The sequence below is a fragment of the Anas acuta genome, chromosome 1, assembly GCF_963932015.1.
Source record: "Anas acuta chromosome 1, bAnaAcu1.1, whole genome shotgun sequence".
Taxonomy (NCBI): Eukaryota; Metazoa; Chordata; class Aves; order Anseriformes; family Anatidae; genus Anas; species Anas acuta.
The window spans coordinates 180,510,260-180,535,956 of NC_088979.1; the positions used below are offsets into that span (position 1 = coordinate 180,510,260).

The 25,697-nt window shown below is 38.6% G+C and overlaps 1 protein-coding gene across 3 annotated transcripts in view; it reads right to left on the minus strand.

Moving 5' to 3' along the window:
* Positions 1-4,438: 4,438 nt before the first annotated feature.
* Positions 4,439-25,697, minus strand: part of TSPAN12 (tetraspanin 12) — a 46,743-nt gene continuing 25,484 nt past the window's right edge. For 2 of the 3 annotated variants that reach the window (XM_068669574.1, XM_068669573.1), the window contains 4 exons: positions 20,459-20,533; positions 16,167-16,274; positions 12,837-12,980; positions 4,439-6,059 (listed from right to left, as the gene is read on the minus strand). In XM_068669574.1, the coding sequence (XP_068525675.1) occupies positions 5,754-6,059; positions 12,837-12,980; positions 16,167-16,274; positions 20,459-20,533 (633 nt within the window). In that variant the 3' untranslated portion in view covers positions 4,439-5,753. The remainder of the gene's footprint in view (positions 6,060-12,836; positions 12,981-16,166; positions 16,275-20,458; positions 20,534-25,697) is intronic. The other variant, XM_068669575.1, reaches the window with a different exon arrangement.

The window sequence follows — 25,697 nt, forward strand, 5'->3', positions numbered from 1 at the left end:
CTAGACCATTTTTAAGGAGAATGACTGTCCTCCCATAAAATGTCTTCAGAAACAGAAAACATATACTTTACATTTTGAGATTTTGTATATAGTCACTGTGGAAACACACCCACTGCTGAGCGAATGCATTTGCAGCAAAGAGCACACTGCAACCTGCACATGCTCTGTGGGAAAGTGTTGCGAAGCACGGCCGAAACCACGACAGACACCAGTTGAGTCAGATCATGCTGCTCCCTTTTATTGCCCGAATAGCCTAACTTTTATAGTGAACTTTACAGGGGCGGACAGTGTTTCACACAAGATTATTGGTCAAGAGCACTCAGACAAACAACTATAAGAAAACAACCCCACCTGCAAGAAAAGAACCCCCCTTTTGATTAGCAGTCAGGAAAACAACCCCCTTTGTGATTAGTGGTCACGTAGACCTAGTCCTTGAGGCCAGCTGCTGGTAACAGTATTTTCTGAGTTCCTTAATTGGGCGATGTGGGAGTCATTACCATGGGAGCTTCTCACAGTTACTCTGGCAGCTTGGTTTGCTCAGCTACAGCAGGCCCTGAGATTTCTAAGGCCTACCCCGGGTTGCTTAAAGCAAGCTCAAATGGAACAATTGTTCCACAAGTACATGTCCACGTCCTGTATGCCAATTCCCAACAGGAAAGGGTGATGTTCAAGAAGGAAATTGGTCTAGAGGAGGATATATTAGTAAAATGACGGGATTGTAAAGATTTGCACTGGGAGGGCGCTTAGGAGTTTGTATGCTCTCTTGCCTGTAACTGGGACTCACCGTGGTTTTATTTTGACGTTGACCACAGAAACATCTGATGCTCAGGTGTCCTGGAACAGCCATGAGCGGTAACTACACAGCAGAATGATGTATAACCAGAGAGCTGGAATAGCTGTCAGTCATGGACATCATCAACATAGATAAATTGACAAAGGCTGTAAGACATACCTAATTACCTAGACCATTTAGTTTCTTACTTGCCTGCATTATCTATTTATTTACTTTTCAAGTACCCATTTTCACTGTATGCACAAATACGCACAACAAGCAACTGAAGGTGGGGGAGTGCTGAATAAAAAGCAAGCAGATGCATAAAAATTCTTATGTATTTAGGACATCACAAATTGTTAAAAAAAAAACAAAGTCTATCATACCAGAGTTTTAAGCCTTTAGAAACAATTTTGTTTCAATAATTCACATGAATTAAATATAATGCTTTAGAGATAAATAAATAAATAACTAAATAAAACTTATTCAAAAAAATATTTTAAAAACCCAAAAACTATTTTAAAAATAGTTTTATTTGTATAATATCTGTATAATAATTACATTATTTCCCTTATTATAAGTTGTGTAGTCACTGCCACAAACAGCCTCTGTTTTTACTATATATTCTTTATAATATTCTCTTAGATTTGCAGGTTACTTTTACAAAGTGGGTGGTTATAAAGAACAGAAAGCAGTTATACGTCTTCCAGAAAGCCTTGACTCGTGACCTGCTGGTGGATGAAGCAATACCTTGTCCAAAGACCAGGAATAGTGAAGTTTGTCTCCTAAAAGTATCTCCATACTCCCAAATTATTTCAGCGTAAACCTCACTCAACCTCACTGCTGCAGCAAGTTCCCTCAAGTGTGAGATTCGTGTGGCTGAATGGAAATGTCTGACGTGGGCAGGGGGTGACCCATTTCCTAACACATTAAATGATCTGTGAAAAACATTAAGGAGCAGCTCCATAGTTGCTTCTTGTGACAAGAAAGATTTGGTTCATTACAGCCTATGCTGCACAGAAGAAAGAATACACCACCATTCTCCCCTGAGTACTCCTGCAAAGCTAAGGGGAAAAGGAAATTAAAGGTTGAAGTAATTCTCACTGCTGCAAATATCTCTAAATGTTCCCCTTTTGCCAAGCAACCTCTCTCTTACTTGTATCCTAAAGCTCTACAGGAAAAGAATAGACTTACAGCAACCCAGTCAATCAATTTTAAGGCTCCTTTAACAAGTCCCAGAAAAACATAGACACCTCATAGCCTGAGCACACAAAAAGAGAAAAGTTTGAAAGTGTTCCAATTTACAGCTAAGACCTAGATTGACAAATGGGGTTAGATACTCAAAATAGAAGTTTTCTATCCCAGAAAAGGAATACTTTCATCATTCCTGACACATAAATCTTTCCCTGAATTAAGCTAACCCCATTCTGAATGCAGACTGGCTCAGGAACTGGGTACCAAGCACAAGTTACCCAGACTGTAGATGTTTGTTATCGTGGAAGTCCAAAAACACTGGTCTGGGAGACTGGTCCCTTATCAAAGGAGCCCCACCATAATGAAGGAACCCCCACCAAATCATTTTTCGAGAAGCAGTACCACAAACCCCTAATGTCTCTGTTCATGGTATGGATTCACCACCCCCTGGACCTAATGTTTTAGCTGTGATTTGATAAATCCCTTTCAACATTTGAACTGAACAAGAGGCATTGAACTTCTTTATTGAAGAACTGAGTAGATCCCAGGGACACATGTAGACCGTTTCTCAGGGTGCTCTTCAACATCTTGCTTCCATTCTGCTCTAAGGACTGGAAACCCCCACAAGGACTATATAAGTACCTCCACTATCTGTTACACTGCTGTAGGAGTAATCCTGGGCTTAATGAACAGTGGCATACTGATCTCCACCCTAAACACACACATCTCATTCTGGATGACCTCAGGCATAGGTTCATTTCTCTAACCTCCTTTGTCAGACTGGCAGCTTGGGTACATAAATACTCCTCAATCTCAAAGCAAAGGATCACTACAAGTTGACGTCTAACTACTATGCATACATAACATACTATATTTCTAATATATATACAGGATGCACAAACAAAATTTAGGCAGAGCAGCAATACAGGTATCTCACAAACCCAGCTCAGGAGCCATAATCCAGATCTGAGGAGACTCTACAAGGTATTCTATCATATTCATGTTTCTTAAGATGGATGAAGCTTTAACCCCTAAGCCTGTCCTAGTGAGCTCATCGTGTTCAGACAGCTATACTGCTTGCCGTAACTACACCTACTGGCAGTGCTTCTTAACCACCTGTGAAGCCTAACACCAAGCAACTTGGGCTGTAAAAGCAGCCCAGGACTAGAGGCACAGCTGTATTTAGAGAAGGTTGAAACTTGGAATTATCGCAGGGTCTCGTAGCCTTATGTGGCCTAGGATTTAGTCTAGTAAAGGAAATGTCCAAATGTTAGGACTACAAACTCATAAAATACTCATGCTAGCAAAGGAGCTCCCCAAAATGAACTTAGGGGATTCCAAAGAGACCCTGACAGGCTTGAGAAGCGGGCCTGTGCAAACTTCACGAGGTTCAACAAGGCCAAATGCAAGGTCCTGCACCTGGGCTGGGACAATCCCAAGCACAGATACAGGGTGGGAGGAGAATGAATTGAGAAGAATGAATTGCCCTGAGGAGAACCTGAGGTGTTGGTGGATGAGAAGCTCAACACAAGCTGGCAATGTGTGCTTGCAGCTTAAAAAGCCAACTGTATCCTGGGCTGCATCAAAAGAAGAGTGGCCAGCAGGGTGAGGGAGGTGATTCTTGCCCTCTGCTCTGCCCTTGTGAGACCCCACCTGGAGCACGGTGTGCAGCTCTGGGGCCCCCAGCACAAGAAGGACATGGAGGTATTAGAATGAGTTCAGAGGAGGGTCACAAAGATGATCAAGGGGCTGGAGCTCCTCTCCTACTAAGACAGGCTGGGAGAGTTGGAGTTGTTCAGCCTGTAGAAGAGAAGGCTCCAGGGAGACCTTCCAGCAACCTTCCAGTACATAAAGGGGGGCCCCCTAATTGGGGGCATCCCAATCCACTGTGTAGCATAACAGGTCACTGTGGCAGTCCAAAATTCAGGCCTTCTTAGACACATCCTCCTTTTCTACGTGGAACTTTCTCTGTAGCTACAGACATGTACAGAAATGTTACTCAGGCTAAGAAGTGGGAAGGACGAAAATCTGCATATGTGCAGTAATGCTGGGCATAAAACCTTCTGAAAGGCACCTAAAAGTATTTCTGACAAAGTCATTCCAATCAAAATTTGGAGAGCTCTATCCTTTACCCTTTTTCTTAAATCCCAAAGTAAGTATTAGCATCTCTGTAAGAAAGATACAAAAGCAAAAGATAATCTTGCTTGCAATATAACCTGTGAAGTAATTACACCCACTTGTAGACTGCTAAAAAACAAACAACAGCCCACACAACTGACGAGCTTAATTTCATGATCCCTTGGAAGCTTTCTTAGAAGCAATAAAAAAGCAACTGAAATTTACAGTTCAGTTTCTCCATGACAGAATAAGTGGAATGGGTAAAGATGCATCAAATTAACTCACACTAGCAGGAGGACCCTCCTAACTCCCACCAAAGCATTCACGCTCTGTGACTTCAAAATGAAAAAGCCATTATGGAATTTAAGACAGTAGTGATTTTATTGTCTACCAAATCACACCTTACTTCTTTTTTTTTCCTCTTACAAATTCCAAAACAAATGAAAGAATTTTTAAAATGTAGTACTATGTAAAAACCCCATTTGCCACAAACTACTGTACTCAGTGGAACAAATATATATTTCAGGAGCATGGCTGACTGTAAAAATAATCCTATGAAATAAACATTGTTCATAAAAATACAGTAAAATGCACTTTCCCCATGTCAATAAATACATTTAATGCTGTTTCCAGTTGGCATTTTAAGCCACTAGAGAGCTCTTAATGAAGTACAAGCCACAGTATAATTTCTCCTTAAGTACTTTTACAATTATTGCAATAGCATCCAGAACGGTGAGCATTTTCCTTGTAGTCTTTTGTTTCCATCTCCATGGGAATCACAGATAGGAGAAAAGATTTATTTATAAAAAAAATAGGCTACTCCTATAATGATCCCCATTTTGGAAAGACTGTTTAGTTGTTTTATTTTTTTTCTTTTTACTAAGAAATAGTCCATAGAACAAACTGTTTCAAAGGAAAATTCTCTAGAATTACTCAGAAAATTAAAGTCTATTGTCCAAAATCATTGTTTTGTTTTTAATCCCTGTTTAATACATTTAACCGTTTAATAAACTTAAACATTAAACAGTTACATTAGATAAAAATAGAAGTTTTAGAACATCTTTAACAACAATAGCTAAGATAAAGGTTTTGTTAGAAAAAGAAAATCTTGCACTTTTTACAGATCTTGCAATTTTTCAAATCCAAGTATTTACTTGAATTGTAGTTCCACTATCCATGCACACACAAAAACACACAATTATATATACATAGATCCCTGATTATTTTAAGACATTTTCCAAATGGCTTATTAAAAATGTAAAAGTCAATTTTAGCTGAAGTCACATTTTGTTTGTCCAAAGCACAGTCATTTCTTCAAAAGACAAGTATCTTTCTTCCTTTCACATGATGCTTCCGCAGAGGTTTTGTCTATCTACACGTGAACAAATCAGTATTTGCACATCACTCATCTTGTGACAGTAAGTTAACTATTACTGTGCCCAGAGAATGAATGCCTTTTAAAAACAAGAACAACTCTGTTATACAGCTCTTCTAAGAGGCTGAAATACAGACATTTCATTATCTTTCTTAATGCACATGCCTCTTTATCAATCATTAGCTGGTTTTTGAAGCATAGGAAGACTGGTATACTTGGTATACTTGATGGAACAGAATAAAAACAACAAAAAATGATTAAAACCCCTGTAACTTCTTAGATTAATTCCATCACCTACAACTCTTCCATTTCAAAGTGTGTATTAAAGCTATTTGACATCGATGTATGTTCAAAGATTCTTGTTAGGCTTGGTTTCAGTAGTTCCACAGAATGACATGACAGCTGCTGCGAGGTATCATTCTTCAGGGACATGATTTGATCTGCCCCAGGATCCCTTCTGTCATAGTACAGAGCCCACAGCAAGGTAATAGTGAGGATCATAGCCAGAATCTGCGTTACTCCAATGGAGATTCCAAGAAATCTCAGCACTTGCAATTGCTTCGTCCCCCTCAAAAATGTGTACATTTTTTTACCGCATCCCTATGAAACAAAAATAGATACAAAAAAAAGTTAAGTCAATATTATTTGGCTTGCAGTTCCCAAGGCTTAGCCAGTTTTAGTACTGGCTTTTCTGGCTCCCCCAAAAGATCTACAGACTTGCATGACCTCATCAGTGTTTCTTCTCACCTTTTGTTTTTAAGTGTTACCTGCATCCATCATATGCCAGTTTTTTAGTTCAGCAGAAATACTCTATAGAGTAGGAAAATCATTACATTCCAGACATTGAGTAAGGAATAGTGAAAAAAAAAACACCCTTAATGGAGGATTTCTGACAAATTTTGAGAATGTATTGGGTACAAACAGAACTTCTTTAGTACTGAGTAGTAACAGTATCATATAGCATTATTCCAGCTTTTCATTCTTGAAATAGTAGCATTTCCTCACTGCAAAAAGCATATTCATTTATGCTAGTTACACTCTGCCAGCCTCATGTATCTGTAGACTATACTCTAAAAATGAACTTGGCTTCATTTCTGATCTGAAAGCAGAAACTTCTGCCATTTTTTGCATAGTTTACACAAAGAACCAGTTTTACCTTGTCTTGTGCAGGGCCAGTCAAGGTATAGCTCTTGCTACAAAGTAATTTCCTAAAGTCTTTGAAAAGTCTGTTGGGTATTGGTTCAGTGGAGAGAAAGAAAAATAAATAAATAACACCAAGTCATTGAGACTGGTAGGGAAGGACAAAACCAATATTGTGAAAAATGACACGAAAATTCACCTGTTAGAAAAATGGACTAACAGAATCACAAAATACCCCGAGTTAGAAGGGACCCCCAAGGATCATTGAATTCAACTCCAGGCTCCACACGGGAACACTCAAAAATCAGGCCATCTGTCTGAGAGCACTATCCAAATGCTCCTTGAACTCCAGTAGGGCTGGTGCCGTGACCACTGCCCTGGGGAGCCTAGTCCACTGCCCAACCACCTCTGGGTGCAGAACCTTTCCCTAACCCCCAGCCTGACCCTCCCCTGTCCCAGCTCCATGCCGTTCCCTCGGGTCCTGTCGCTGTCCCCAGAGAGCAGAGCTCAGCGCCTGCCCCTCCGCTCCCCTCGTGAGGGAGCTGCAGGCCGCCATGAGGCCTCCCCTCAGCCTGCTCTGCTCTGGGCTGAACAAACCAAGGGACCTCAGCTGCTCCTCATATGTCTTCCCCTCTAGGCCCTTCACCACCTTTGTAGCCCTCCTTTGGACAATCTCTACTGGTTTTATGCCCTTCTTATATTGAGGTGCCCAGAACTGCACACAGTGCTGGAGGTGAGGCCTCCCAGCGCAGAGCAGGACAATCCCTTCCCTCGCCCAGCTGGCAGTGCTGGGTCTGACGCACCCCATGGTATGCTTGGCTCTCCTGGCTGCCAGGGCACACTGCTGGCTCACATTCAACATGCTGTCAAACAAAATCCCCAGTTCCCTTTCAGTGGGGCTGCTCTCCAGCCTCTCATCTCCATCTGCATATATAACCAAAATTGCCTCAGGTGCAGAATTTGCTGTTTGCTCTTGTTAAAATTCATATGACTGGTGATTGCCCAGCTCTCTAATTTGTCAAAATCTCTCTGCCCTAGAGGGAGTCAGCAGTTCCTCCCAGTTTAGTGTCATCTGCAAACTTACTCAGTATACGTTCAAATCCTACATCCAAGTAATTTATGGAAATAGTAAAGCCCTAAAATGGAGCCCTGGGGAACCCCAATAGTGACTGGCCACCAGCCTGATGTAACCCCGTTTACAATAACCCTTAGAGCCCAACCCACCATTCGATTGTTCACCCATCGTATTATCTACTTGTGTGCTAGACATTTGTTCCATAAGGCTATTGTGAGAAACACTATCAAAAGTTTTGCTGAAATCCAAAAAGATTACATCTACTGTCTTCCATTGGTCATCTATATGGGTATCGTCATAAAAGGAAATTAAGTTAGTTAAACAGGATTTTACCCTCATGAACTCATGTTGGCTGTGACCTGTACCATCTTTCAGATGTTTTTCAATAATTCCCAAAATCTCCATAATTTTACCAGAAACTGAAGTGAGACTGACAGGCCTGTAATTACCTGGGTCTTCTTTCTTACCCTTCTTGAAAACTGGGACAACATTTGCCAGTTTCCTGAGAGTTTTCGGGGACCCTCCTCAGATTCCAAAGACTTTTGGATGAGAGGTCTTGTGATAACATCAGCCAGATCTTTGAGTATCCAGGGATGAATCCCATTTTTCCCACAGTTATATGCATCCAGCTGGAGCAGCAAACCCTGCACAAATTTGCAACTAGCTGGGATTTTATTTTTCCCACAATCAGGGTCCTCCATCCAACCCAGGGCTAACTGGCTTAGCATAGTGGTTTCCATGCTTCTTTCCCACCTATACACCATCTCCAGCTGCTGCAGCAGCACCAGGAAACACCCCTGGCCATAGCAGGTCCCCAAGCTGAGTCAAATTAATTACACCTCTGAAGCAATACAAGTACCAACACCCATCCTGCAGACTGCTATTCCCATGGAGACTCTGCAGATGTTCGAGCTTGAAAGTCACCTCACAGCATTATTGTCATGCTTTCTTTCATATCTCACTGTGAAAGTGGCTGTAACTACCCACCCTACACAAACCTAGGTGGGGAACTAGACCCTTCTCCAAAGAGCTTACCACCCACATGCTGTATTAGGAAGATGGTTATACCCATCACCTCTCCCTACCATTGGACAGGTGCAAATCCAAAGCACTTATTTACAGAAAAATAATTATTTACACCAAAAAAAAAAGACTGAAAAAAATAAAAAGTATGTTAAAATACCATAAGCAGACATTTACAAAAAATGGAAATTTAGGAAGAATAATCTCTTATGTAGAGCACATGCTGCACAGTTTGCTCATGTGACCAAGTAATTACTGCACAAGGTTTCTGAAAAGCTCCCAAGTCCCTGTAGATCAGCAAGGATCCACAAAGAGATGCTGGCTCTGGGGACTACTGGACAGCAGTGCAAACACAAGCTACACTACTTGCTGCTCAGAAAAGTTGTCGTCTTAGAAAGGATAAAACTCTGAAGAGCGGGCCCTAAGCTACTTTGGCACACGCTAAACTTTACAGGACTTCACAGTACAGAAATCAAAGGAACAGCATCAGCAAGGGAAAATTCAGAGTTGTAGTGATTATAGGATAATACTAAGGAGTACCAGCAGGCATTAGTCCCAGCAGAAGACCTCGTGGAACCCATCAGAATGGGCATTACCTTCAAAACACCATTTTTGTGGTTATGTCCTTCCTACAAATCTTGTAACTTTTCAATGAAAAGAAAGCAATTGATCAAAATGACAGAATCTGAAGACAGGCTATAATAAACAACACTTTTCAGTCACAGTAAAATTCCTTCATATAACTTCAGTCATGAAGTTATTTGATGAAAGGCCTGATTCTTGCCTGACACACAAAATTCACACTGCAGTCAGCAGGTTCTCATTTAGGATATAAATAAAATCAACATACTACAGAGTAAGTTAAAGGATCTCAATGTCTTTACACTCTTCACGATTCCTTGGTGTTTTTATGTTTTTATAAATTAACACAGTTTAGACACAGAACAAGGAGAAAATCTGGATTCTTTGAAATCTGAAAAAAAAATATATAGCAAAAGCTATGTAATTGAACTTGATGAACAAAAATCACCACGTTAGTGTCTTTTTTTTTTTCCTTCAGCTAAAAGACAGTGGTGTGATTAAGTTACTTTCCAAATTTGTTTTTAGTTACGGAGAAGCTGTCTGCATTTTAATACTTAGATAACTTTAAGGGATTAAGGTACAAGCTGGTCACAATTTAAAAATGCTCAACCACAGCAGTATTCAAATTCAGTTCATTTGTTGCCTGGAGGAAACATCCATTAACAAACAGCACTAACATTAATGCCTGCATCTCCTGCAGAAAACACACATAACTGACACAAATTATGCCCGATCTAGATAGACTGCCGCCCTCCATTTAATGATGTTCTCACAGTTTTGCTCTAATACCGGTTCATAATCAGCCTCAAAACTGAGAAATACCCAGCTACCCCCGTTATCCTCAAATTCATTTTATTTCTGCTTATGCAACATATTCATCGTTGGTAGCCTGCAATTAAAGAGTACACAAATATACTTCCCTAGGCAAAAGTAGTACTTTGTCACTAAACTGAAAACTCTTGTTGACAAATCATAAATACTATAAAATTTTGTAGTGATCATTCAGAGGAGTATTAGCTTCGAACTCCTACTGAGCTATTAAGGTATTAAGCTCTAAACCAGCATTAAGGACCTGGTTCAAGTTTATTCTAAGAGCCATTTGGAATTTTCAGTATTAAAACAGAAACAAAGCATGTTTTCTGATTTACTGCAACACCACAGTACCAACAGAATAATAATCAGAATAATAATCAGTGGCTTAAATAAATAAGCCACTTCTCAGAGCAGCAGAGAACTGATAAACCACAAGCACATGTAACATCTGTTATATATACAAGTTCTGAGGACTGTCAAAATTACACTAGGAAAAAAAAAAAGTAAAAATTAACATGCAATTTTGATTTTTCTGAAGCTATCAAATCCTACCAATTATTTTACAAGACTGGCAGACTTCCCCTTGTTCTCAGACCAAACTGAAACAAAATGAACCTCCTAAACATGAGGACTAAGAAGTCCTCTCCCATTTCAATTACAATCTAAGACTTTCTTATTCTATGAATTGTACAAAGGTGAGGGGTTTGTCAGAATAAATGCAGTTCAAGAAGATCAACATTTAAAAAAAAAATAAAAAAGGAAAGAAAGAAAGAAAAGGCTTTCAAAATCTAGCAGCAGGAGCACAATTCCTGTCAAAAATACTTTCAGGCAAGTCTTCAAGTAAGCCACCATCCTTTCAACAGAAATTGTTATTGCAAAGGACTCCAAATGAGACCACAGAGAGCTCAGAGATCCCAGCAGAAAATTACAGCACAGCTACAACAAAATTTTATCCATCCCAGCCAACAAACTAAACTTCAGTTTTCTGAAATACTGCAAAGGACTTTTCTGAAGTACCAGAATGGATATTTACATAAGCCAATTTTAGCCTAGCGAGGCTAATCTCATCAGGTTCCCTCTAGAATCAGCAGACTACATAAATTTGTTTTAAATCACTTTCTAAAGAAGCTTTCCTCCTTCTGTTATCCAAAGCAGAAGTCAGACAGATTAGCCTTGCAGTTAAAGTTGTTTTTGCATGACAGTGATAAATACAAGAACAAGGATATAGTACAAGCCTGTAAGAAAACCCACAAACAAGCATCATGGAAAAAAAAAAAAAACAGTTTTGCCAACCAAACACTGTACATAACTCAGAAAGCAAAATGTTATTTTTGTGGCTGGTGAAACAAAATAAAGGCTGTCCCATTTTGGAAAAGATTCTGCAGTAGAAAGCCAAATATACGTGTGTTTGTGTTTATTTATTTTTTTAATAGGAGATTAATCCAACTACAAAGTCACTGGGGTATCTAGGGTAGAATAGAAGAAGAACTGTAAATGTGCCCTTCAGGTTTCTGTTAGAAAAAAGCCAGGCAGTCTCTCTGCAAATCTGGTAGGTATTAATTTAGTCTTTGTGCTCCACAACATCATTGTCTTTCACTATTAATTCTCACACATCCTGGTAGCTACTTGACTTCTTGTCATGTTAGTTCTATTGTGTCTCTGATTCTCTTCCTCCATCGGCCTACTTTTATTGAGAGACTTCAAATTGAATCTAGCACTTTTGACATTTAACACAGTTTGGAACACAATGGATGGTTTCAGGAGTTGAAAAATCTTTCCTAACAGCTGTTATTTTTATTCTCCAAAAGTAACTGAAGAAATTGTTACATTATATATCTAAATGTCAAACTATACCATCAATTAGTTTCTAGGAAAAATCATGATTGGGAACTTTGTCAACATCATGGAAGCCCACCTTCAAGGATTGGGCTTGTCCTAGTATTGATCTCGATTTGTATGTCACAGCAAAGAACCAGCATGGTTCTCTGTTCCAGGCCTGGTTCCTCATGGACTCATTCCCAATTTCACACCCAGAAGAGCTCACTTAAGTACCGCCATTCATCTTCCTTCCTGTAAAAGTAATATTCAAGGTAAAGAAAGAAAAATATCTCACAGTAACTTTGGCTCAGGAATTACCTAAGCTATATTGGTGGCACTCAAGGAGTAAGTGTTGGACTACTACCAGACTGCCTGTTGAGGTGCTTGGTTCAGCTTGAACACCTCTGCTTAAGTCCTCTCCTCTCACTTTCCAGAATCAAACATAGAAGTGTGAACTGTGGCTGCAAAGTAGGTGAGCTGCAGTTGGCTATAAAAAACATGCCGAAAACAAAATATCCTCCCTCATGCCTAATTTACTTCATCTCTTCAGAAAAACACTGTGAAAAAAGATCTGAGAATCTCAGTGTCTTTGTCAATAGATGTGCTCCTGATTTTCAGTGTCTGCCTCCACAGTTAAAGGACCTTCTGACATCTATAAGAGAAGAAGGTGTGCAGGTAGGAAGGTAGTGCTTCAAGAGTGCTGCCTCTGGAGGTCTTCATTAAAAAAGACAGCAGATGCTCAAAACCTCAGCATTAACAACATTAACTTCTTTTAAAAAAAAACAAAACAAAACAAACAAACAAAAAAGAATTGCTCTGCAAACCTTTTTGCTGCAATGTAAGAGAAAAAAAAAAGTTCGGAAAAAAGAAACTGGATCATGAAGACTGCACAAAGCCATCTGAAATACCCATATTTTTATTCTTACCTCCTGATAAAGGTCACTGAGATCCTCATGATGTGCCTGCTTAGAGCATCCTGGGAACTCTCTGACACAACAGGAGTCAGGTGGCCAGTCCATCTCTGTCATTTCCAGCCAGTCTGTGAAGTACACCACCCCACAACATTTAAACTGCAAAGGAAGGATTAACCAAGATCAGCAATAATGATGCTACTTCTTCACAAAAGTAGGTCATCAAACAAGTTAAATAAATTCCTATTAAAACGTTTTGAAATATTTAAGTAGGACTAAAACACAAACAAGAGCTTTCAGGTACATTCCTCTGCTTTGACAGAAAAGTGGTGTGAAAGAAGTAATGCAGTGACCAATGAACACTTCAGAAACAGCCAGTGATACTGCTCTGTCCTTTAAAACCCCACTGTTCCTTCAAAGGAGGCTTTGCAGAAATTCCCATGCCCTTCAGTTTTGCTATCCATATTACTGTAGACTAACGCATGATAATCTCATGGCAAAAGAGTGACCAACCACATCTGTGGCTAAAGCAAATTGTACGAAAAGATTATTACAGTCTTACTAGTAAGGACTATTCTTGCAAGGCTACAGCTACAGACATATCTGTTGAAAAACAGATCAGAAAAAGCATACAGCAGAGATTTATCTGAAAATAGTAAAAAAAAAAAAAAAAAAAAAGTTTAAAAAGTGAGAAAAGGTAGAGACGTTACAAATACTGAAAAACAAAATGTAAATGGAAGAATAGGGCATCACAGTAAAATATAATAATAAAACACAGCAACAGAATCAATCATAAAAGTGAGAACTCTGGCTGCAAAGCAGATGAGCCATAATTGGCTATAAAAACCACCAGGACTAACAACCTGTCTTCTCTGAAGAGCACACCAGAAGATTTAAAGCCAAACGACTAGCCTACCACATTCCTAGCTGCATTCACACAAAAAACAGCTGAAGCAGCTATGTCAGATTTTTTTTCAGCATTGGATGGGGAGTTGATATGACTGAGAAAAGGCCTTGTAAGAGGAACAAAATGGTGCTGTCCGTCTGAATGTCCTCCAGTACCAGTCTCAGTGCTTACAATTCATCTAGCAAAGACCCATGGACTTGAGAACATTTGCCCCATTTACCCACCTCGCAGCCAGACTTCTGTATATGATTAATCCACTTCTCAGTCATATTCAAACAGATCAGTGCCCAGATACAATGCTTGTACTCCACTCCTCTTACATATCCCACTTCTTCCATTTCTGAATTTCAGCACAGCTTTAGCGCCCCAATTTTTATCATTGCAACCATAAAGTCAACCTCATTGAACTGTCTCCTTATTATCGAGTCTTTTTTCCCCAACCCCAGTTCTTCCTTCCTGCCTTGAAACAACCCTTCCCACCTTCCTTAGCATAGTCACAACTCTGGCATTAGACCAGCAAGGGAGGTGGCAGCGGTGGTGGGAAAAACATTTCCCGTCTCTCTCAGATGTTAAATAATACAGAAGAAAGAGCACACAGCTGATCAGAGCTGACTTTTTAGGAATTGGAAAAAATCATAATGCTGACTAAAGAAGGGCCTCATGCAGAGTGCTCATTCAGGCATAAAATACATACCATGTTCACCCATTCACCATCTAAGTTATGAGTAGGCAGAACAAAAATGAGACTTCAACAGTTTAGTAGCAGTGGTAAAAGAGCCTTCTTAAATTCACTTCAAACTTTCTCAAAATTCCTTTGGTCACAGTTAGAACATCAGAAATTTAACGTAAAAAAGAAATTCTTCTCCCCTAGAAGAGTTAAGGCATGGCTTCTTTAGCAAAGAAGCAGATGTTTTATTACTAGTATTCACCTTAAAACCATTATTATGACACTACTATAACCAGGACCATAAAAGGCAGCTTTTTATTTAATCAACCTATGCATTTAAATCAAGATACAATATTAGCTCTGTTCAAGGAATTCAAGACCATCTGATTATGTTACCTCAGGCTACAGAACAGACACACGTTCTACCTACATATGAAGGATTACTGTTTAATGTAGCACTTGAATAGCCAGAGCAAGGGTGAGGGGCTTAAATGCATGTAGTCCTCGCTCTCTCTTTTAGGTTTCAGTATAAATACAGACTAACCAAGCACAGCTACGAAATGTTTAAATAAACAGGAAATCTGTGCAACACCAATAGACTTAAACATTTCAACAAGGGCAGCACAATGACAGGCATTTAAAGAGTTCTCTTCCTGCACATGAGTTACATTTGTAGTTAATGGGTTTTACCTTGGGCAATTTCATTTTTGTAACATAATACTTCATTCTTTAAAAATAGTTCTGAATTTTAGTAGGCTACAGGGCAAAGCTGTGAATACATAAGGCAGTTTTTTCCTTTGTTTTTTTGACTCCTGGTCAAAGGAAATAAAAACCCTGATCACTTTTTGCTAACCTCAGCAAAAGAGACAGCACTGGCATCCTTTTGGAAGCTTCCTGTCCCACTCAAGTCCAGGTAACTACGGTTCTTATACATGACAGCTCCATGAAACGAAACTAACAGAGCATACAGGAAGGGGAGCATAGCTTAATATTAAAATAGAACATAGAATTGTTCGTTTTATTTTACCTGAAGAATTTCAATTCTATATAAGCCATATTCTTAACTTTTATAATAATCCTAAAAGGTGTTGGTATCATAACATTACTAGCAGAAAAAAAGACTGTGCTAGCACTTTCATTGAGTTTAGTAACATTCTTACTTTTGACATATACAAAGAGAGTTTTAATATGTTCTGATTGTTATTTTGAATTAAGCTTCATGTAACACCACGATTACACACTAACTAGATATAAATCTTCCGACTCCTGAACTGCTGGATACTTTTATGATATTAAGAATTACTTATATGACTAAACAGAAATAAGCTCTTGAGGTTGTCATGTCTGTCCACTACTAGTATTGGTAGCTTTTGTAGTAGTAGTAGTAGTTCAGTAGTGTAAGCTACCAAACACTTGTCATTTTTTTAAATTTACTTTTTGAGGTGCAGGTCTTTATAACATATTGATATTAAAATTTATATAACATGGATACACATGAACTTACCTGTATTAGGCAAAGCTACAGTATGTCATGTAAATAATATAATTTCTAAGAAAACAGGAGATCAAGTTGTAGAATATACAAAATAGTGTCTTTAGGACCTACAGAACCTCAAAAGCTGGCTATCAAGTGATGTAAGAGACATTGTCACTACACGGGGTTTCATTTAACTTGCATTCATCTATTCACTTAAAAATAACGTTTTTCCTTTAGCAGATACATAACACTAAACATGTGTTACTTCAGTTCATGAATTAACCATCTTCTTACCTCCTTCTGAAAGAAATTCCAGGCGTGGGTCAGCCACTGGTATCTAGGTAGGCCATAATTGGTCATCCTGGCTTTCAGAGTGATCATATCAGACCATTGTACTGGAACCTAGAACAAGGAAAGAAAAGTGATTGACACAACAGAAGGCCAGTTAGCTTGTGGCTCCAAACCGAGAACCTTCATCTACTCCAAGATCTTTTAAGTGCAATAACCAAAACAACTCTGTATTCGAATAAAACAGGAAAAATAAATGTTTCAACTTTTGTGACACCAAATCTTTATAAACCTTTATAACAATAGCAGGAAAAAGTTATTTGGATCTTTTTCTAGTAATGTAGCGTACACTGAAAAGGAGCTATCGCATTTTTGAGAGATTCAAAGATTGTTGTGTACAATTTGATTATATTATTACCAGATTTTATCTGGCATAAAACTTGAACCAAGCCCCATCCCAGTCATCAGGGATGGAATTCGTCTGCTCCAATTTAGTTATCTCCTTGTTGCCTTCTTAGTCAATACAAAGAAACAGGCAGCTGTCCAGGGCAATTCATCTCATTGCAAGATAAATATTTTACACAAGGCGGATGAATCATTCCCTTGAAGCCCCAAATTCACTTTCTTCAATGTCTATGGTGACAAACGCAGATTTAAATAACTATCTTTTAAATTTGTAACATTGAGATTAATTCTGCCCTGATCATCTTTCCAGTAGCTTTCTGGCTTTGACTGAAGTTGAGCACACAGGTATCCTGAATGTGCTCAATTAAGAACAGTAACAAGTTTAGACAATGAGGACCTGTGAAATTTTTCTTCACACACACTCATTGCCTTGTAAATCTTCTCATCTGAAAGAATAATTGTTAAAGCATTTTTTAAAACCTGACTACTCAGAAGTGAGGAGCTGGTGCTCTCATCAGATGACAACCCCTAATCAGTAATTTGTTAGAAATAAAGTAAGCAAACACTATGGCACTGGGCAGTTAAGAAGCAAGGAAAGAAACTGACTTCCTGTTTACCAGCACAAATTTCAGTGTGCCAAACTGAAACAAGGAGTTGAAGACTTCATAGTTGCCCTTCTAGGCACGCATACCATTTGTGCTGAGTTTTGCCTTGTTCCCACCAGCCTTAACAGTCACGGTGAAAGCAATCACAACTGCAATGCAGGCTTTCATTTGGAGGGCTGGGGAGCCAAGCTACTCTGGTGGCTATGACCGAGCTCTCCAGTTCAATTTGGAGCAAACAGTAATAGCACTGTGTGAATATAAATAAATATAACTTAAGAAGAAAAAGAAAATCACAATGCTTTCCAAGAAGCCTGGTCCTTGTCCTTTGTATATCATGAATATATTAATAATAATAACCCAGAAATTTAACACACCTTAAACTTTGCAGAATTTTTATTCCTTGTGCTATAAAGCTTTGAATTCATCATCGTCCACATGAAAAATATATGGTAGCAGTACAGCACTAAGAATACTTATGAAAACAATATCACAGAATACTTGCAAACATTATACTAGTCACTATAATAAAATAATTTGCTTTTGTACTCAATGCTGATTTTCAGTGCTGTGTAAAGAGAAATGTACTCTTTTTTCTTTGGATAATACTTGATATCACTGCAATTAAGATTTTATTTGCTAGACTGTTTTATTATCTTGAGTTGAATACAGTCCTAGGTTACACACATAACAAAAGGTGTCCTTTATGAAAACAACTAGAAGGAAGAAAAAAATCAGAAAGTGAGAGATGGAAGTTAAAAACAAAACAAATCAAACTAAAACCCACTGTAGGAAGGCAATTTGAATTCTGGAGCTAAGGAGGGACACTGTCTGGAATCTGTATGTTTGACTACTACCAGAATATCTAGACATCAAACTGAGGACATCAATGTATCTGCTAAGCAGCTTCCTGCCAGCTCACATGCATAGTACTGCACAATAACACAGAACCATGAGATGCATTCATTTGACTGTGCAGCGTATGTTTAGTTTGTATAACACCGCCTTCATGCAGCATGTAAATAAACAAAAATTTAGAAACAAGGGTTTGAATTTGGCACACAAAGTGCAGTTTGCTGTTCAGATCTGCTTGTTAGGATTATTTTTCTAATACGTACCGAGGCCTGACCAATGCTGAGCTGAGAACCAACAGTGGCTGTTCATTCTTGTGGGTGGAAAAAATAGTCACGAGGCACACTTCATGCTGAGAGCTATCATGAGCTAGAAGGAAAATTGTTTATACAAGGGCTCTTACAGCAGATTTGACCATATGCCAAAGAAAGACCATTTTGGATTAGCAGAGGTGGCTCTGCCTCAGTGACGTTTTTGACAACATCACACACCCACCTACACTAATGCTAACTGATTCTCAGAGATCCACAAGGGGTTCTTGTGATTTCATGCTACACTGAAACCAACATGACAGTGAGCCATTCCCCGGGGATACAAGGCAGTCATCTCATCTCCATGCAGCAGAGTAGGAGAAAGCATACTGCAGGGAAGTGACCTGCACAGGTACGAAAGAATCACTGAGAAACAGCTGTGCTTTTCCAAACCACCACATTTCCTACGGGTGTCAGTAGCAGGTAACCTGAGTCTGGCCCATCTCATTACACAAGGAGCACTGGTGTTAACACAAAGAAGGAGAAGGAAAGGTAATTAGATGAAAAGAGAAAACAGTATTTCAGAGGATACACAGTATTTCAGAGGATAAGGAAATGGGTATAAAAGACAGGAAGAAAAGACAAATAGAAAAGCAGTTTCCAAAGAGATATTTTTCTGTTCTATTTGTATGTTCAAAGTTCACATTCATATTCTTGAATTCCTGGAAGAGAGAGGAAAACCTGGAAGAGCATGGATTACTGGGTTCCCTGTGACCCACTGCCAAAGGCACAGACATAGAGTTCAGTGCTGTTAAGGGGAGATGGGCCCAGGGAAAGCCATGGGTTCTTCTGGGGGGAAGAAGTGTCATCAGTGCCTAACATGGGTATCTGGGCTTTTATCAAAATGTTCCAGGTTAGAGTTTCAGTCGCATAGCAGGTAACTGAACAGTTACCCCCATAGTTTGGGGGTTGCCCCAAAACACACACACAGCTTCATGTTTTCTATCTGAATGGAAAAGGCTGGAGAAGGCACATACTGGCACACCGAAGGTTATGTCATTCCAGGCAGCTTCCACCGACAAGATTTATGTGGGAAGATGTTAGTTATAATTGTCAACCTCGGCAAAACCCTGGAGAGGGCAGCTGTGCCCATAGGATGATGCACGCCTCTCACCTGCATTCCCAGTTTTAAAACGCATCAATGTGAGTTGACATTTAAAGCAAAGAGATAGACTTAATCACTGTTACATTAGAACACCCTGTTGGAATCTGTATAGCAAGGGAATGAATTCTGATGCAAAATGCTGCCACGTAACTTCAGATTTCAAATCTGCCAGAAATTCCTCTAATCTCAGTACTGTGTAAACATCAGGAAAGCTCCCTCCCGTCTTACTGCAGCAATGAAATGCTACACACTGCTGAAAAGACCAATATGTTGGGCATATTTTGGCAGCTCACAGAAAAATATTTGTCTTGCTATTCATATAAATGTACCAGACTGAATGCAAGACAAAAGGATGTAGCAGCCAGCAGAACAACATTTCATTCTATTTTTTTGCTCAACACCTACCCATTTTCCTGCATGACAGTACAGCTACACAAACTAGACTGAGATAAAACCTCTTCACAAGTTTACAGAAGAGTGTTTTATAGCTCAGACATGCTTTGCTTAAAACTGGTATTTATAGCTTGTGGAGGCAGTGCGATTTCAGAAGGCAGCAAGTTCTTTAGTGAAAGTACACACTGTTTACAATATAGTACACTGAGCTTGAGCTTTTCTTTAAAACATTAAGAACTTTTAGAGCAAAATCCCTACAAATTCTCACATCTCCTCCCTCAAAATACTTATCTTAAAAACTGAAGATCATATTTAATCCTTAAAATTTCCACTGGCTTCAATGAGAATCTGCCTAAGCAAGAATTAACTAAAAATAAAGTCCTTAAATAAATCAGGGGCTGCAGATTTGTCTCTCAAATACAGAGTGGGTGGGGAGAAACCCAGACGGGACCTTCCAGACAGACGTGACTTTCCAGAAGAATTCTGTTTAAAAAAAAAAAGACAGTCACATGAAATTAGACTGTCAGAATAATGAACAAAGATAAACACTACAGCAATTAGAAAACAGCTATCTAATGGAAATCTTTGTTTTCTTCTCTTGAAAAAATGCAGCCTCCTTTGCTGACTCACCGTTATTTCCTGCTCATAGGTCCAAACACCACAGGCCAGTTCAACACAGAATATTACAAGCAAGCTTCCAAAGTACTGCAGAAAACAGAATGGCCTTAGTTACTTTTGAAATTCATGTTAATTTTGAAGAAAAAAAAAAAAAGACTTAAAAATATTAAAGGACATCTCAAAACATCACTAATATTTCACATGACTGAGGACATGGAATCTGAAATACATGGTTTGTTAACAAAATATTAAAAGATTCATGAAGCAAACTTTCTAAAGATTTAAGTCATGTAAATTTTCTTACTGACTTAACATGAAGCATATGAAACATTACAATGGGGAAAACAATCTTATTTCACCTCAGAAAGCCCTTCACTTTTTTTACTTTACTCATTTAAGCAACGTTCCTTGGTTAATAGCCAGAAGTAGGGGAAAAATAATTAAAAGTATTGTCAAGATGTTAACACAAATAAGGGTTCTTGAAAGCTATGCTCTTAAAATTATTTGAAGTATTGGAGATCAGGCATAAATGCACAAATAGTTATTAATATGGATTGAAATTTATCTACTACAAGATCTCATCTTTGAATTATTTTAAAATAGAAAAAAAATGTACAAATGAAGAAGCTGTACAGGACTTGTTTAAGACTGTTACGAAAAGCTGACATTTTTACTCTTCCTAATCACACTAAACTTCTATATAGCATCAACAAAGCCCTCCTGAACTGAAGTAGCATGGAAATTAAGAGTAACTCACGTACCATTTATTTAAAGCAAAGTTCCATTCACTCTCAACTCCAAACATTTTTCCACGTCACTGGACTGACCTTCACCTTGTTCTCAGTCTTAAAGTTAGTCTTAATGGATTTTAATTTTATTTGGAATTTGAAAACAATGAAGCTATGATTTCAAATTTCTCCCATGAGACTGACTGTTTCTATTGTTTCTGATTCACTGTTTTACTAGCTCTCTTCCTCTCCCCTATTCTTGTGCCAAAAGCAGAGACAGAGGTGCAGAGACTTTTGACAGAGTGCTCTAGAAGTTCCTGTGCCCCATGTTAGCTTCCTCATCTATTTTTTTTTTAAAGAGGTACTGAATTAGTACACGTGCACAAAGAAACACCATCAAAATATAAAACAGAATAGAAGAAATATACGATTTCTTTAGTAGGATAAATGCCAAAATGCTTCTAAGTTAGTCATTTCATTCTGGAATGCATTTAGGAAGGTATAAAAAACACAAATATGTACTAAGGTGATGTTTCTTTTCCTATTAAAAGGTCAACAAACTGTTTTATTCCAAATAGAGAATATAAATCCACAAGTGTTAGGATTTAATATTCTTCTGTAGAAGATCATTTTCATACACCCGGTCTGGAACTGTATGATTCACCTTTGCAGCTAATGAACAGTGTCTTGCCTTTACTTCTGATCAAACCTAACTCCCTGAATTATCTTGATAGTCACAACAGTCAAATTAAGAGGGTGCATGCAAAAATACCAACGTGAATTTTCAAGAGAATCTTGTATTCACATCCTCATCCTATAAAAGCGTGCACTACAAAGATGGTGTTGAAAGCAGAGATCCTGTTTTATCAGTCTCTGCCATGTTACATTGCAGTTTCATAGTCATTGTCACTGAATAATACATTGTGTGTCTTGACAAATCAACACTAAGCACACACAGAGCTCCAGTATAAACTTGCAAAAAACAGTATGTTCATTCTGCAAAGGTCTGAAACAAGAAAAAATGAGTTGTACTTCATAAGAACAATTATGCTTTCTGTAAAAAATAAATTCGTAAGCTTGTAGACAATCTATCCACTGTTACTGTACTGTCTGTAGTTTAAGCAAAGGTGGTTTTTCTTTTTTTTTTTTTTTTAATGGAAATCTATTTTGCAAAGTACTCTTTTTGAAAGAAGGAAAGAATGCCACCTGCTTTAGCTCTTACTTCATTTGGAAAAGGACTTAAGGACATTACGGGTAACACTGACATTTTTGAGAGAGAGAACAACTGAATGTTTAGGTAAAAAGTGAATTTGAGTTCTCATTTCTCAAAGAAAATTTCAGCAGTTTTAAACTGTGACTCAATAATGTGTCTGGGACTACCTGCTATCCCCAAATGTTATATAAAACTCACTGACCATAGTGAAAGTGATACATTTGTGTGTGTATATGTGGCATACTCGGGAAAATGCTTAATTTACAGCTCCTGGTAACATGTCATTCATTCACAAACCTTAACATTTGATATTTCCTCATTTTTGTAAGCATATCGTTAAAACACTTTCTGGTAGCAGCTGGAGACAGAAGAGCCAAAACACACTACTTTCTCCAGTTATTGAATATAGCCTGTTTATCCAGATTTACTGAAACCATTTCTGGTATGCTAAGAATTGAGTTCCTCTTACTCTTGCTACATCTGGACATGTCATAGCGCTGTAGAACCAAGCCTTCTGTCTTGAGAAAGCCCATCTTCTGTCCATAAGAGAAAAAACAACAAATGACAAAGAATTTACAGATATGAAGGAATAGATACACTAGGAACTGAGCAACTGCAGGCAGACCAAACTCTCATACACTAGCTTCAGTTTCACTGTGCTGTTGAAGAGGAACATTATAGCTCTCTACATTTAATGGTTTGAAGAACAAGTAATTCTTACAGAATTTGTGTGGGGGAAAAAAGCCTCTGGAGCCATTATATAAATTTATTACCCCTAACTTCCATCTTCCAAATACAGGAGTTATTCACTTAAATGCTTATTCTTTGTCCCCAGTGGAATTCCCAAGGGAGTCTCAATGTTAAATGCATCTTTCTGCATTTACACACTCCTACTTTTTGCCAAATACAAGGATTTGGTTTCTAAACAAGGTTTAATATTTCTTCCTTGCTTCTACAGGCTATGTGGTACATTTTGTAAAGGAGACGAACACACTGTGGAACACCATCATGCTTTACACCCAAACCCATGCCCCCAGGTCACCAATATTACCTTCACCAGCCCACCTTCCTCATAAACCACTCTTAGCGTCACTGCCAAGGTACCTTCTACCTTTGGTTTTCTCCCCCTCTTCCAGGACATGCCAGGAGACAGGAAGGCACAGAAAGGATTGAGCAGTTTTTTAAAGGTATTTACAAGTCACCACAAAAAAAATCTACATGCAATAATGTAAAGCCATGATCACTCCAAGAATTAGACCTCTTGCATGGCAAATTCTACAGACTTAACATTTGTCTTCTGCAGGCAGTGGGTAACGACTATCATTCTTGCCCTATTAAGACTATGCAAAACCGTCAAAAAATAGAGGTGGCTCCTTCATCCTGTTACAAATCTGGCTGAATTGGTTTCACTGAAGGACTTCCACGAAAAGACTAAAATGTTGTTGTTTTGAGAAAAGATGGATGACTGAAATGCCAGTAGAAAACACCCTTGAGAGTAATGAATCAAAGTAAAAATATTTCCCTATTTAAAAAAGAAATAAAGAATACCAGAGACACTGCTTCTCTCTAAGCCAGGGACATGCATGTGGCCAAGATCCTAAACTTCAGTATCCCCACAGTGTCAAATGGATGTTGTCAATTAGCAGGAGCTGGTTCCCCTGTAACTCCCTCGTTTAATTTGCTCACTGACACTGGCCCAGGGGAGGAAGAAAGGAACAAAGCAGTTCGGTAAAGCAGTAGTTTTCCAGCAGAGGCATCTCTCCTAATACCCAGAGCCTTGCACAAGCACCTGGAATCCTCTAGCAACAGATGGGTATGTGTATGCAGCTCTGTCCCCAGAATAGAGAGCTGCTGCGTTAATGGCCTGTGGAGGTTTGAACAACTGTACTTTTCCAGCACATCACTCATGAGACAGGCACAAAGGAACTCGAGCTATGGAGTTCAGAATAATCCTTTTCCTCTTCCTTTCTTATGCAAAACAGTAAACAGAAAGTAAGTGGGAATAAAAACAAAGTAATTTCTGTGAAAACTACCTTCAAAGGGATGGGGAAATGACAGGGGGATGAAGGGCCAAGAAAGACATTAAGCATATTCCCTAAACTGTAACGAGACACTGTTCTCCTGGAACACTCTTCATGTGACGCAGGCATAAAAGTGACCACAGTTTACATGCTCATCCTGCCCTGAATCCGCTGATGCAGAAAAGACGCATCAATAGCATGGAAACCTATCACAGTGAACACTCACAATAAGTGCAAAGACACTGCAAGATCACACAGCTACTACAAGTTATAACACCCCTTCTTGTTAAAGAATTGGACAGCCATAAATCCACTGCTCCAGCAAATTCCCATATAATAATACAAAGGCACAGCAAGATAACAGAATGAAAATCCAACGATGCTAAAAATTCAACTACAGAAAAGAAGTAATTCTCAAATGATCAAGAACTAAAAAAAAAAAAAAAATGGGGACTGGCACTGAAATTGTAGGTTTTATTCTTATTCGGATAGTTATTCAGATATCTACTTGCATAAACGCTATCAACCTGTTAAATCACCACAAAAATACACGCTATTTGCAGATACGCATTAAAAATATCAAACTAATTCAAAACTATTTTTAGAAATATCTGTGTGGATTGTCTAAATGGATCACAAGTTTTAATCTGAATAAAATTCCTGCACGCAGCAGTGGCATCACAGAAGAGGGTACAAGCTCCACATGTCAGTGCTCCATATGCAGAGCATACACACGCTGGCATATGCCCAAAATGTCTTCCTCCCTCTCTGTGTAAGGCTTAAAAAAAGGAACTATAAAATTAATTTATCCTAATTAAATTATGACAGGCTTTTGGCTATTCTATTTCCTCTACCAAACTAAGCAAAAGACTACCACCACAGATCACATCACAGGAACACATTTCTTTCTCAATGTTTTCCATCATTTAGATACATATTAAATAGCAATAGGAAGTGCAAAATCATTATGAAGTGGAAAATCATTATGACAAAAATCAAAGATATTTTGCATTAGTTTAAAAAGTTGTTGGTTTTTGTTTGTTTGGTTGGTTTTTTTCCCCTAACAATTCATGTTCTGTTCTGAGTGTAGTGAATGGCACCATATGAAGTATCTCCCTCACAGAATCTTTTTTATGGCTTTTTGTACTGCAGAGCATAGATTTTTTGGATGCAATTGTGGGTAACTACAGGGAAGGATATAAAGTATGAAGCACATTTCATGCAGAGACGTAATTCAAGACTCACTGCAGTTACAGAGATTATTTTTTTCTATCTTGAATATGCCACAC